The following is a 14,486-nucleotide window of genomic DNA, read 5'->3' on the forward strand; positions in this document are numbered from 1 at the left end:
CAGGGTATTTCCACTGTAGCACTGGGCCTGCTACCGCTGTGGTGTAGGTCTCCTCTCTCTCTCCGAATTTCTCTGGCTCCTTAGTTATGCATCATCATGATCTTACCATCCCTAATAGAGCCACACTGCAGGGGTGTCTCCAGACTGCTGATGTTGCTCTTTGTGGTAAAGGGTGGAGATTTTCTTTTTTAAGTTCTCAGCCAACAAAGACTTTTTGATAGAAAACTGAGATGATCATCGAGCTCTACACTGGTACCAACAGGGCCATTTATAAACTCAAGTATGTGAAAACCACAGTTGTCTAATGGGTCATTTGAAAAGACCCCTCTTTTTGAGAGAAACAAGGGAGGTGGGTTGCCACTTAGGTTCGAGAAGGTCTCAGAGTGTTCCCGACCACAGGTATTGGGGTGCGTCGCTGTAACTGCTGTGCTGTGCTTGGCTGTCTTTGTAATGCTTCTGTTCCCGGTAGCTCCGCAGGGCCAGCACCACGCTGGCACCATACATCACCACCAGGAGACAGGCGAAGGTGGCTGCCGCCCCATCCGTGCCTGCCAGCTGGCAGTTCATCCAGGTGAGACCCTTGCGGGCATAGAGACTCGCTCGAGCTCTGCAAGTGTCTGTGGAATTGATCTGCAAGGCCACGTGGAGGTAAATGCCAATGCCGACGCCGTAGCTCAGTGCCGCGAGGAGGCTGAAGGCGGCCTCCAGGAGGAGCCACTTCCCTGACAGTTCGGTGAGACTTTTGGCTCCTTGGAGTAAAACACTCATAGTGAGGACACCCAGCCCCAGAGACACAGCCACGCCCCCGTAGATCAGGGGTGCCCGGAGGACTGTGTACTTCTGGTCCAGCTGCCGAACCTGCTCCAGCTCGGTGCCCTCAAATGGTGAGTAGTAGTTGTTCCCAAAGCCGCCGCCACTGGTAAAGCTGGCAGTGAATCCAGCAAGGACAAAGTAGGACGCCACGACACACATGAGAACCATCCCATTCAGTATCACCTCCACTATCTGTACCACACCTAGGAGGAGAGAGATTTGGGATTTAACACTGACATCACTCACCTGGGAAAACTCTATGTCCGACTCGAGAAGTACCACCGGTGCCCTGATTTTAAGGATGCAGTCCGATTCAACATTAACATCCTTGGTGCTTGTTTTTTAAATTTATGTATGTATATATTTTTAACTAGGCTCCATGCCCCATGTGGGGCTCGAACTCATGACGCTGAGATCAAGAGTCACGTGTTCTACCAACTGAGGCAGACAGGCACCCCAGTTTTTGTTTTTTTTTTTTTTAATATTCATATGTTCGAAAAACAAAATGCCATTCTGGAAAAAATTTTGTCAGTTTCTTAAAAAAATGAAACATACGCTTACCATGTGACCCTGTGACTGGACTCCTGGAGCATTTATCCTAAAGAAACGAAAACTAAAAGTCTACACAAAACCGTGTACATGAAAGCTCACAGTAGCTTTATCTGCCATAGCCTCATATCAGAAACCCAGATGTCCTGCAGGCGATGGGCTAGCTGTCAGGTACATCCATACCACAGAAAACTTGACTCAGTGGTCAAAGGGAAGGAGCTGCGGAGACACGCAACCACGTGGATGGCTCTCAAGAGAATTTTTGATGAGCAGGAAAAAGCCAGTCTCAAAGGTTATACACTCTATGATTCCATTTATGTAACAGTCTCAAAATGACACAATTATGGAGAGCAAGCACAGACCCATGGTTGTCGGCAGATGGGGGGATTTGGGGGAGCCCTAGCAACGCCTGAGGATAGAACAGTTCTGCAGTTGATCGTGGTGATGGTGACATCAATGTACACACGACCGAACTGCATGGAAGTGTGCATACACCTAGACAAGACCGCAGTAAAGCTGGTGGAATCCACTGCTCCGCGTCGTTAGTGTCCTGCTGACGGTGCCGCACTCTTGCTTATGCAAGATGGAAGCACTGGGGAAAACAGGTAGAGGACGCGCAAGATCTCTGTCCTAGTTTTGTTAACATTTCGTGAATCTATAATTATTTCAAATTTTAAAGTTTTTTTAAAACTAAAAAAATGACATAAAATGGAATACACTGAGTAAAATCACTCCTGTCCCTGTCCGTCCTGTTCTCAGCCCCCACCCACTTTCATTATTTCCTAATATAACTTTCCAGTGTTCCTTTATGCAAATAAAAGCAGACTCAAATCTGCATTTCACCCCCTTTCTCTGCTTTTTTCACCAGGAAGCATACCACATACACTGCTCTGAGTCTCGTTCATTTACTATTCTTGGAGATGTTTTCAGATCCACTCCCACGGTGTCCACAGACTTTGTTATGTGGGCTCCAATGCCACTGTGTGGATGGACCAGTCTATTCAGCTGATGGGACACATAGGCTGTTCACTGGGGGTTTCTTATGAATTTAAGGAACCAACAGGTGAATGGAGACTGAATAATCTTGTCCAAGGTCAGCTTTCATTCATCACTGACAGAGGCCCTGGCCTCTGCTCAGGCATACTTCTAGAAGAATGTCTCCTGTCATGCTCCAGGGTTCAGAGATGAGAACTAAGAGAAAATTATATGAACCTAGAGTGGGAATGCCAGGCTCACATCCCCATACTTCGCTGCCAGTGATCTTGCCCCAGTCACTGACTCGAGGCCTCACACACTTCATCTGACAAAGGAAGGATGTGCCTGCCTGTCTTACCCGCGGGGCCGGGGTGAGGCCCCAATGAATGTAAATGTTTGGAACATCATAAAATGTTAATGCCAGTGGATGGTGATGCTACTCAGTAATGTTTATACAATGGAAGGGGCTTAGTGAGAGATTTAAGAAATGGGACAAATTATGAGAAGTGTGGTTTCCCAGAAATCGGGAAGCCTCGCTAATACACTAGGGAGTACCACAACATTTAAAAATGGGGCAGCGAAACACCAGTCTCTCTAACAAACTGAGGCACGAGCTCCTGGGCTTGCTGATCCTATCTCCTGCTGGGCCTACACGAATTCCTAGGAGGTCTGGGGGATGCAGCAGCCAAAGGCTCTGATAGTTGAGGAGCTACATTCCTCTAATTTAAATCTGAAAATAGCAATCAGATCAGAACTGCCCACTCACCACCCAGGCGCAGTAAGGGACTGGCCACTTGCTCCCCATAGCAGAGCAAATGAATTGGCCCAAACATCACTCTAATTCAGGGGGAGCAGTTTTGCCGTACATCCAATACCCTTCTCTGTCCTGGTTTTTCTTCTGCAAGCATGTTAACGTCTCACCCTCCCAAAGGGAGATAGGAATACTGTCCTGCTACAAGATGGGGAGAGCTGCGCGCTTCCTTCTGGGACAGATTCTGCCAAAACAGTGGAGTCATGATCCATGTGTGTATCTGCTGGGCTGAAACGAAATAAAGCTAGATCTTGTCACCTACCCCATTGGCTACGACAGTTGAGAGAAATAATGGTCTGTCGCCGGGTCCAGTGCTACTGGGTCTGCTGAAGGAATATGGCCACTGAGTATCATCACAGTACCAGGCCTGGCTTGGCTATTAATATCAAACAGGCTCATATGTTTCCTTTTTTCCTTTTTAAAAAGATTTTATTTATTTACTAGAGAGAGCAAGTGCACAAGCAGGGGGAGAGGCAGAAGCAGACTCCCCACTGAGCAGGGGCTCAATCCCAGGACGCCAAGATCATGACCTGAGCTGAAGGCAGACGCTTTACCGACGGAGCCACCCAGGTGCCCCCAGGCTCACGTATTCCCACCCTTCCTGTTAGTCAGAAAGATTCGTAGCTCTCAGAAGAGAACAAGAGTGACTGCCAGAGCCAGCAGTCTGTCTCGATGGTGAGATGGGACAAGTCTCTGGAAAGAGAGCAGAGCGCTCTGGAGACAGAAGTGGAGCCCGAAACAGACGTGAGATTTTTGTTATCAACGGGATCCTTCCGGGTGAGGCTCGTTTTGTGGCCGATCACGTAATACACTGCTTAATTATACATCTACTTCTACCTTTGCATGTAAATGTGAAAAAAGAGGGGAGCAAATCAATTTTTTAATTTATCTAAAATAAAACAAATGTGCAGTCAAGCTATGCTAAAATGGAAAATAAAATCTCCTTCTCTCCAGAAGCAAATACTCTTCATGCTTTCTTATGTATTCTTTAAGAAACTGATGATAGATAGGAAATTATTTCATTTTCTAAACCCAAATGGAACTCACCTTTTAAATGTGACAAGTTCCCTGTATTTAAGCTTAGGAATACTGTTATAAATGTGTTGTAAAGAGAAGCATCACCTCCAAGTTAAAATTTTTCTTTGGACTTTTACTGGATTCATGTAAAGCAAAGAACATATTCACTTGTACCAAGAATATATTGTAATGTTCCAGAAGTTGTAATTTAACATGCAGTAAGAACCCATGAAGTTGGCTGGCCAAAAGTAGTATTCTTCCATTGGGAAAGATTTTACATTCTTTTATTCTGGATGGATTCTGAATTCCAGATGTTGGGTTTAATTCTTCATACAATGGTACATTTACAAGAGGTACAAAACACTTATTGAGTTTTCAAGGCCACTTTGTAAGGGGCTTGTTAGAATAGCTTCTTTGCAGCCCAGTGAATGAATATGATTGCTCTTTGCTCGGCCCACGCCTACCTCCGACCCACAGGCAGTCTCCCGGCGTCCCTACACCCTGCATCCAGAGCATTAAGGGAGTGAAGGATCTGAGACCTCAGTGTGGAAAAACTTTGGGGTTCATCTGCTTGAGACAGTTATATTTAGAAAAATTCAAGCTGAAATCTTGTCTCCGGTGTACATGGCTTTCCAGGAACCCTGAAGATAAGGTTCTTCAGATTCACGTGGTTATCTCCCTTGAGCTAATCAAAAGTGCATTTTGCTGCAGCCCGTGCCTTTTCCTCATGGGTCCTGACCTCCAGTTTCGTTTTGTTTCAACACTTTTGGTTCCTCGCTCACCAACAGAGGACTTTAGAACTTAGTACCTCAGAGAACGACGCTCCGTGTAACCCAGAACTTCCCCCAGGATCACTCCAAGTGCCGGCAAGTCCATGGCCAAGTATTCCATGAAAGACAGTGGTTCAGAGTAACTTCCACCGCTGACATTTGGCAGGACGGCTTAAAAAGCCTAAAAGTCCAACATCTCTGCAGGCTTCTCTTTCAGCTTCCTGACCTTCCGGTAACCACGGATGGCCAGCACAGCCCCCAGAGCAAAGAGCCCAATGCTCAGGGCAGCAAAGATTGCAGCTCCTATATCTCCCCCGTGGAAACTGCAGCTGAAGCCACTGTACCCTTTGCTCTGGTACAGCGCCTCCCTCTCTCTGCACACCGGAGACGCGTAGGCAGCCGAGAGGTGGTGGAAATAGAAGTACAGAGCAGGGATGTAGGCCCCTGCGATGAGCACGTCCAACAAGCCTTCAATCAGCAGCCACAGGGGGCAGTGCCATGGTACCCGCAGGACGCCCAGGATAATGAGGAGGCAGCAGAAGGCCATGAGGGCTCCGCCGTAGGCCATCGCCACAGTGACCGTGGGCAGCTTCAGCTGGTAGAACTGGACATCCAGCTGCTGTGCTTTCTCCCCGTCAGCACCCTCGAAACCACTGTAAGCACCTCCGAACTGGTAGTAGTAAATGCCCCCCAGGCTGGTGATGCCCGTGTAGCCCCCTGTGGAACTGTAAGACACAGAGCTGCAGGCCAGGATCAACAAGTTCAGGAGCACCTCCAGCATCTGGCAGCAGGCTGCAAAAGAAGGGCGTGTTACCATTCTGGGAGGTGCTATTTCGTACTTGGAGACTTCCGCCTCGGTGCTCCTCTTTCCTGTGGTAGCGCACACCACTGCTGGCTCTGCATTCTGCCCTGGGAGTCCCGAGCTGCCCCAGCTGTGTGAGGGGCATGAGATGGGAGCAGGACACTGTGGGCTCTGGAAATGCTGTTGGAGGTACTCGGAGCCAAAAAGAGTAACTCTCAAGACAGCCTGCCCCTGCTGGGGTGCAGGAAGATGGTGGGAGAAATCAGGCCAGCTCCCAACCAGAAAGAGGCATCCTTATGGAAGGCAAAAACATTCTCTGCCCCAGCCCTTCCCTGCCAAAGAGACTAAGAAAGAGTAATCTCCTCTTTAGATATGTTTTGTGGCTTGCTTCAGTTTGAAAGAGGAAACTTCTCCAAGTTTGAAGGAAATAACATAGAGCTTAAAAAACACAATGAAGTCGGAAAAAAGCATGGAAGTTTTACATCAAAATGTTAACCGTGTCTCACATATATTGGAAAAAGGAAAGATTAAATTAATTAAACCCACAAGGCTTACTGAATTAAAAAAACATAATTGGCTTCATTGTTCTTAGATTTCAACTCAGTAAGTCTGTTTTACAATTTAACTTTGTTTTCTTTAGTTTTCCTAAAGAGCAAATCTGGGCTGTGATATTTTCGCAGGGCTAGGTTCTCTCGGGGACCCTTGGCTTCTTTGTCTTGGACAAGGAAAGAGCTCCAGCTTTTCCACCAAATCTGGCTGCTTTCCTTAAAATCAACTTCATTGAGATAGGAAACAGAATGACCTGTGTCAAGCGTACCCCTTGTTGAGTTTTGACAAACATATTTGCCACGCCATCGGAGTCAAGATACAGAACATCTCCATCTGCCCAGAAAGTTCCCCAAGAGACCGTTTGTGGACCCTCACCCTCCTCCTCAATCACTGATCTGCTTTCTGCCATTAGGAATTAGGCTGGCCTTTCTAGAATTTCATGTAAATGGAATCATATAGTTATGTACTCTTGTGTGTGTGGCTTCTTTTTCTCAGGATTCTGTTAAGCTGGGTGTTTCTAAGCTAGAAATTGTATATGCTGGCATCGTTCTGGTAGGTCCTCTGACTCGGAGTAGACGGTCACCAGCTCCCTGGTGTTTAGAGAACCAGACTTGGTGCCTGGGTCCAACTGGTTTACGTATGGAGCTGTGTTACATCTACACCCCTCCAATGGGAATGAGAGACCCTCAAGTATTGTCTTTACGTTCTTCAGTTTTCCCCCAAAACGCAGAGAGCATTATTGTTTTCTTTAATCAGGAAAGTAGTATATACTGATGGTAAAAAAATAAAATTTGGACAAAAGCATCATGTAATAATTACCTAAATTCCAACTATTTAAAAATATAACCACTGTGACCATTATTTTTTCTTCTGGACTTTTGTCACATATGCATAATTTTTGCTGTTATTTGCTTTAAGGTGAAGAACAGGTCCTACTCTATCTACTATTATATAACCTATTTTTTCACTTAAGAATATAGTATGAACATTTTTTTCTATCTCAGCAAATATAAATATACTTCATATTTTTAGAGGATCTACAGAATACCACAAGAAATTTAAACGATTTCCAGGGTAAAGGACATTTAGGGTTTTCCCAATGTCTTACTGTATGGGGACAACTATATATATATGTATATATACATATATATACACACACACACATATATACATATATATATGTGTATATATATATATATTTCTTAATATGTATATGTGTGTATATATATATATTTCTTAATACAGTGTGGGAAGGGTAGGGCACCTACAACCCCTTGTTCCTGTTGTAGCTTTAATAGAACCAAGAAAGAACAATCAGGGCTGGGGAGATAATTCAGGCTACAAGATGAATGCAAACATCATGATGTGAGCATTGTCAGTCGAAGGGGAGAAAAAAGAACAAAGGCAAAAAAGAAACTGTTCCAAACAAGTCAGGGAGCCAAGGAGGGGAGCAGGAAATGCACCTTCTTCCCAGGGAACCTGCAACTCCTCACCCGTCCCTCCAAATAATAAATGAGCACAACCTGTACACACGCAGGATCCCCTGGTGATCCGATATGCACCCAGGGACAGCTGTACTTGCTTTTTATCTGATCTTTAGCCTCAGCCCCTCAAGACTTTAGTATCTGAGGGGACTTGCACGGAAGTAAATGTGGGACCCATCCCTTCCCGTCAGTGTCCTGACTGTTCCACTGAACTTCCAAAGCATGACTCACCGCCAAACTTCGGGGTCTCCTGAGGAAGTCAGAGAGGGCCACAGCTGCCTCCCACTTCCACCAGTTTGCTGGAAGAGGACATGATTTCACTGATAAGGAAAAGAAGTCACAAAAGATCTACTCTTAAGATAGGGCTGAAAATCTTTGGGTGACCTTTATCCAGGCCTGCATTTCCTGCTGGAGACAAGTTCCTGGTGTTCAATGGCTGTTTCTCTCAACACAACACCATGTTGTGTACTGATGTGGGTCTTGGCACATCCAGAGTTCTTTATAAGCCCTCCAAGGTTAGCTTCTGACTGGTAAACCAGCCTTTCACTATCTTGACTCAGAAATGATCTCTAGGTCCAAAGCCAAATAGCCAGAAGCAGTCAAAGCTAAATCAAGGTGTGTTTCGGTCAGGCCCTCTCCTCTTGGTAAAATAATCAGACAGGAAAACATACTTCTGAGAAACCTGTTAACCCAGCTTCTGGCTTATTCCTATTATTTTTATCATCAAGAAAAAAAAAAAAAGGTCAAGTAAGTAAACCATTTCAGGTCTTAGAATTAGGCTCTGAGTTTCCATTCCAGCTCTTCCACATAACAGCTTTGTGGCTTTGGGTATTTTACTGTACCTCTCTGAGCTTTAGGAATTATCGAGTGAATTAGAAGCAATGAGGTTGTGCCAATAAATGTAAACGAGAGTGCAGATTCCTGTACCCGGATTGCTTAGAACTCTTTAACGGAAGTTCCGGAGAATCCCATAATCATGTGCATTACTGGAATCATCCTATGATACATTTTCAGGTACAAGTTCCTTGATTTCTCTCCCTTAGGCTGAGAAGTTTTCCCCCTTAGTCATATGCAGCCTAGAAAAATCTCTCACCAAATCACGTGAGCCACAAGGGCTCAGCTCACCCTGGCAAACCAGATTTTCTTCATTGCTGGCAAGGCCAGGGACTAATGCTTGGATGGGAACTCTGGGCACCACATTTGGAGCTGACACATGATATTATTTACATGTTCTGCAAACCATGCACGTTCTAATAACTGTTTTTTTGTTTGTCTGTTCTCAGTGAAACAGGGTAGAATAGAAATTACCCACGTAGCTGGTATCTAATAAGGTAAGTACCGTTTTACAACGTGTGTGTATGTGTATGAACTTCGGTCTTCATGTAAGATAGGTTTCTTACTATGGATCTCAGTCAACAAATTTTAAAAGACATCCTGTGGTATGAACTGCTACCAGGCTGCCCCCTCCAGGTGGCTTTCTATCTCCAACTCAGCCCTCCCACAGCTGGCCACTCATAGCTGGTTCTCCCTGCAGTCCCACCTGGAAGCTGAAGCCCGCAAGCATCGCTGCTTGCCTCGCCAGATATTTGAAGACAAGCACCGGAAATCGAGCTGTACCTTTCAGATGTGCCTACAGTTTTTAAGAGAGGGAACACAAGCAGGGGGAGTGGGAGAGGAAGAAGCAGGCTCATAGCGGAGGAGCCTGATGTGGGGCTCGATCCCATAACGCCAGGATCACGCCCTGAGCCGAAGGCAGACGCTTAACCGCTGTGCCACCCAGTGCCTACAGTTTTTTTTTGGGGGGGGGGGCAGGGAATGAGAACCTCATGCAGTTTTAGAAATGAAAATGCTAGGAACCCAAAAGGAAAGTCTCTTTGAATTCTTACTTCATTAGCTCAGACCCGTTCCAGAACCATCAGCAAACATAAATGGTCAAATGCCTCCCAAAAGGCTCACCTCTCCCAGTGCACAAGTATTTGCATTTATGGCATTCCAGGAGCCCTTCAGCTTCTGACTGGTAATATTCCACTTCCTCCAGTCCAGACCTGGGGTTCGAGGGCAGGTATCTCCCTGAAGTGGGTTCACTATAACCGAAAACAGACATGGCCATTAAGGGCTTCAAACTCAGTAGCTTGTTCAGTATAAGAAACCTGAACATCTCATGCTGGCGTTAAAGAGACGTGCAGAACAGAAACAAATTTTGCTGCAGCATTTCATATTCCAGAGAATTCTCTGGTTTGGTGGCCCTACAAGATATCCAAACACTTGGCCCAACACTGCTAAGCCACCATGCCACATACCCTATAATTCTGAGCACTGATTGGATGCTGGTTTGCCCGCCTGTGGGAACTATCCAACCAGGTAGCCGGGAGCCAACTTTGTGAGCCTAACTTTTCAGTGCAGCATGGACAAGGCTTCTTTAAAGCTAGTTTACGTTCACAAGACTCCGATGCCCAGGTTGGCATTCTCTTCCTCTTGTTACTTTGGAAAGGGCTGAATCCACAATAATTCTCTAGGCATGTGAGTAATAGAGACAACTTTGGATGTTTTCCTATCTCTCCCTCTTCCTTTGATAGTTCTGGCACTTTCCTTCCCTCCCCCCCTTTATCCAGCATATCCTGAGCTTTGTCCGGGATGCAGTGGTGGGGGCTGCATTCTACCTGCTGGGCACCAGGGATCCTTCTGCTATTCTCATTACGGAGCTCCTGGGTTTGAAATCCTTAACTCTTGTGGCCTTGGATAAAGTCCAAACTTTCAGCACAGCACAGGAGGCCCTTGCTCATCTCTTTTCACTCACAACCTCACACTCATGGACCCAGTCATAGTGAACCACTCCTCTCCCCCCGGCCCCCCCAAAAGATGACCTGCACTCCCATGCTCTAGGTCACTGTGGAAGCTATTTATTTGCTTTGAACCCCTTTCATTTCCTCTCCCAGTCTTCCCATTCTTTCTCCTTTTCTTTTTTAGATTTTATTTATTTGAGAGAGAGCACTAGTTGAGGAGTGGCAGAGGGAGAGGGACAAGCAGGGTCCCTGATGAGCAGGAAGCCTTCAGGCAGGGCTCTATCCCAGGACCCTGGGATCATGACCTGAGCAGAGGCAGACGCTTAACCTTAACCGACTGAGCCACCCAGGTGCCCTCATTCTTGCTCCTTTTCCAGAACTCAGCTTTGAGGTCACTGTCCTTCAGGAAATCTTCCAGATCTCAGAGAGGGAATCTGTTCTCCAAATCTGTTTGTTTCCAAATCATGTCAGTCTCCTACCAGACTGTGGACACTGTCAGTAGATCTCACCCATTAAGTAACGGAGCACTTGTCCCTCCATCCTGCCCATTAAATAAAAGCTTATTGTGTGGAGGAAAGGTGGAAATAAATTGTCCTTTGGTTTCAAACCACCAACTGGCTATGAGCCAAAAAAGCAAAAGTATTCCCTTTGCTCACCTTGGGGAAGGGGAGGGGGGACCAGGACACTGGTTTGTAAGGAAACCTAAAATGTAGCTCTGGAGCTGCTAATGCAATGTGGCCTTGGTTAGGGATGAATAATAGCTCATGCCTTTGAATGTATCTGGGCACAACCTTTGTCACAGTTTAGCTAGTTGGTTTTAGATAATGTAACATAAGCTCAGGATAACAGCTTTTCCGCTGTGTGGACACAACAGGGAGGGAGACTGAGCTTAAGCCTCTAAATCCTACAGCAGAGAGGAGCCTGACTCTCCTTTAGAGAAGAGGGCAGGGGCTCCTGGGTGGCTCAGTCAGTTAAGTGGCTGCCTTCAGCTTGGGTCATGATCGCCAGGTCCTGGGAACGAGCCCCACAGCAGGCTCCCCGCCGCCCAGCGGGGAGCCTGCTTCTCCCCTCTTCCTCTGCCCCTTCTCCTGCTTGTGGGCGCACTCGTGCTCTCTCTCAAATAAATAAATAAATAAAATCTTAAAAAAAAAAAGAGAAGAGGGTAGGTTTCAAAAACCTGAAGGCAGTCATCACTCCAGTACCTGTCTCCTTGTTGGCCTGGCACATAAACTGGGCATTCAGTAATATTTGTGGAGCTGGATGGAATGTTCGATGGAAAAAAGGCAGGGACAGCACACTTTGTTCATTCAGGGAGGTTTGAATGAGGCTGTCCAGAAAGACTTCACTGACAACGGTGGGCAATCTCTGCCCTTCGGTGGGGAGTTTTAGGTAGATCTGGTTCTTTGGTTAAAAGTGTAGCTTCTCCCAGCTGTCTGTTTTAAAATGCATATACTCCTGGGAGAGGTTACAGATTAAACTATTAACCCTTCATTGGGCTAACCTGACGGGACTTTGGAAGGTGGTTTTGGAACACAGGACAAGGGTCTGAAGTCCCACGAGGCAGTCCTGTGGCCACGTCGGGGTGGGGTGGGGTGGGGTGGGAGGAGGTCAGGGAGGAGCCTCAGGTTAACCCCACCTACCTAAACTCCTTCCCAGGCCTTCCCTTTCCTGTCGTTCTCTCTTCCTCCTTACCTGGTCCCCCGCCCCGCCACTGTAACAGAGGTGGTTTCTGCTTTGTTACTGGGTTCGGATCAAGAAGTGGGGGCACCGTAAGGTTTTCCTTCCCTCCCGGGTCACCTCTAAGAACGAAAAAGTGTGTGTGGGGGGGGAATGGCACTTTCTTCCTTGAAGCCGGCTTCCTAGGCCACGGAGCCTGGGGGAGCCGGAGCAGAGCAAGGGGGCCTCAGACCCAGGCTTTCCGGGTGCCCAGGTCTCAGGGCGCCCCGCAGCCCCATCTCACCTTGCTTGTCCACGGGGCCCGAAGCGCTCCTTCTTCTGGGGCGGCGGCTGCGGGGTTTCCCAAGGCGCGGGCCAGGGGGGCGGGGCTGCGTCCCAGGTCGGCCTCCGGGGTCCTTCCCGCGTCCGGCTTTGGCCGGACTTTTCCCAAACTCTTTGTTCACCGGCGCGAAGGTCCCCGATCCGGTGTCTGTCCTGGCGAGGGTCTCGGTCCCTCCCCCTGTCCCGGTCCCCGTCCCTCCGCTCGCCCCCGTTTCTCTCCCTCCGCCGGTCCCCGGGTCGGTCCCGCTGTCGCTCTGTGTGGCGGTCTCGGTCCGGGCGGGGGTGCCGGTCTGGGTCCCGCTCTCTCGGCCGGGCCCGGGGCTCGCGAGACCCCGACGTACCTTCCATGGCCCGTTTCCGTGTCCCAGCCCGGGAGCGACCCGTGGGCAACAATCCACCACAAGTTTCCCGGGCAGGCGGCCAAGCCCGGAGGCGGGGGCGGGACGCTCACCTGCGCGCACGCGCACTAGCCGCGCGACGGGCTCGGAGAGCGCTCACCTGAGCGCACGCGCCGGCAGGGGGCGCGGCTGTGCGTGGTCTGCGTGCAGGCGCGCGGGCAGAGTGTGTGGGGCTGGGGGCTGCGGAAGCGGGTGGTTCGCTGCTCTGTACCCGGCGGAGCGGACAGCCGTGCGCCCGCCGCGCCTCATCTTCCCTGGAGCGTCCTCTCAGTGACCCCGGAAGGTGGGTGGCATAGGGAAGCGAGCTCTGGACTTTACTAGCCCCTTGGGTGTGCATTCCTGTCGCGTGCCCATCCAGTCACTCACCCATTTTTCCTGGCCCTCCAGCACCCAGCCGTCTCCACCTCCGCTGGCCCGTTCTTTCTTCCTCCGTCTCCCGCTATCCTTACAACTGTTTGTTCAGGGGGCTTGAGGCCAGTTCATCTGCAACAGTCCTCGGCTTATAAACGTCTTTTTTAATGACTAACCACACAGAATAGGCAGCTTTTCCTTTTGCCAAGTAAGGATATTTAAAAACATATAAAACTGCCGTCTGTTAATTAATCCTTTAGAGAAATATACGTGAGCACCTACCCTAGCAGGCCCTGGAGATACAGTGGCGAACTCTCATTGCGTGGCGCTTCCCTTCTAGTGTGTGTGGGGAAAGAGAAATGGCGCTAAACCAAGAAAAGAGACAATGTCTAAAATTTAACCAGGAAGGCAGGTTTCTTTTCTTTTTTTTTTTAATAATATTTTTTATTATATTATGTTAGTCCCCATACAGTACATCCCTAGTTTTTGATGTAAAGTTCCATGATTCATTACTTGCGTATAACACCCAGTGCACCATGCAATACGTGCCCTCCTTAATATCCATCACCAGCCTATCCCATTCCCCCACCCTCATCCCCTCTGAAGCCCTCAGTTTGTTTCCCAGAGTCCATAGTCTCTCATGGTTCATTCAAGGAAGGCAGGTTTCTTTCTGCAGATCTGAGAAGAGACCTTTGAGTTGAGTCCTGGAAGACAGCTTTGGGGATAGCTGAGAGAATGTTCCTGAAAGAGAAGCTAGGTAATGCAGAAAGCTGAGACAAAAAGTTTCAGGGGAATGAGTGGGGATGGGATGAGGCTGAGAGGTGGAGCAGGCAGGTGGTGTAGGGTCTCCACAGTGAAGAGTTGTTTTCATTCTGAAAGTAGTGGGAAACCATTGAAGGGTTTTGAGCAAGAGAGCGAGTTGCTCTGATTTACGGTTTTATTATTTATTTATTTGGGGGGGGGCAGGGGAGGTGCAGAGGGAGAGGGAGAGAATCTTAAGCAGGCTTCACACCCAGCATGAAGCCCGGAAGGGCTTGATCTCATGACCCTGAGATCATGACCTGAGCCAAAATCAAGAGTCGACAGTTAACTGACTGAGCCACCCAGGCACCCCTGATTCATGGTTTGAAAAAACCACTCTGGCTTTTGTGTAGAGGGTGAATGACAAGGAGCCAAGGGTAGAGGC

The 14,486-nt window shown here is 48.1% G+C and overlaps 1 protein-coding gene across 2 annotated transcripts; it reads right to left on the bottom strand.

Annotated features, from left to right (window-relative positions):
• Positions 1-378: 378 nt before the first annotated feature.
• On the bottom strand, positions 379-12,899 carry MARVELD3 (MARVEL domain containing 3). 2 transcript variants are annotated; one of them, XM_008702530.2, is made up of 3 exons: positions 12,514-12,899; positions 9,727-9,854; positions 379-1,016 (listed from the first exon to the last, which is right to left on the bottom strand). In XM_008702530.2, exons 1-3 carry the CDS (start codon positions 12,897-12,899, stop codon positions 379-381), a joined length of 1,152 nt encoding a protein of 383 aa, XP_008700752.2. The 2 variants fall into 2 exon arrangements, with proteins under 2 accessions (XP_008700752.2, XP_040488951.1); XM_040633017.1 differs by lacking the exon at positions 379-1,016 and adding an exon at positions 5,038-5,727.
• Positions 12,900-14,486: the final 1,587 nt, after the last annotated feature.

Source organism: Ursus maritimus, unplaced genomic scaffold, assembly GCF_017311325.1.
Source record: "Ursus maritimus isolate PB19 unplaced genomic scaffold, ASM1731132v1 scaffold_19, whole genome shotgun sequence".
Taxonomy (NCBI): domain Eukaryota; kingdom Metazoa; phylum Chordata; class Mammalia; order Carnivora; family Ursidae; genus Ursus; species Ursus maritimus.

Bases quoted from the DNA above. Each gene is read 5' to 3' on its own strand.
- MARVELD3 (XM_008702530.2), bottom strand. From the start codon at position 12,899: ATGGAAGGTACGTCGGGGTCTCGCGAGCCCCGGGCCCGGCCGAGAGAG. The intron at 9,855-12,513 runs GTGAGATGGGGC...TTTCGGTTATAG, and splicing joins GGGCCCCGTGGACAAGCAAG to TGAACCCACTTCAGGGAGAT. The intron at 1,017-9,726 runs GTGAGCCTTTTG...CTCTCCTCCTAG, and splicing joins ATACTTGTGCACTGGGAGAG to GTGTGGTACAGATAGTGGAG.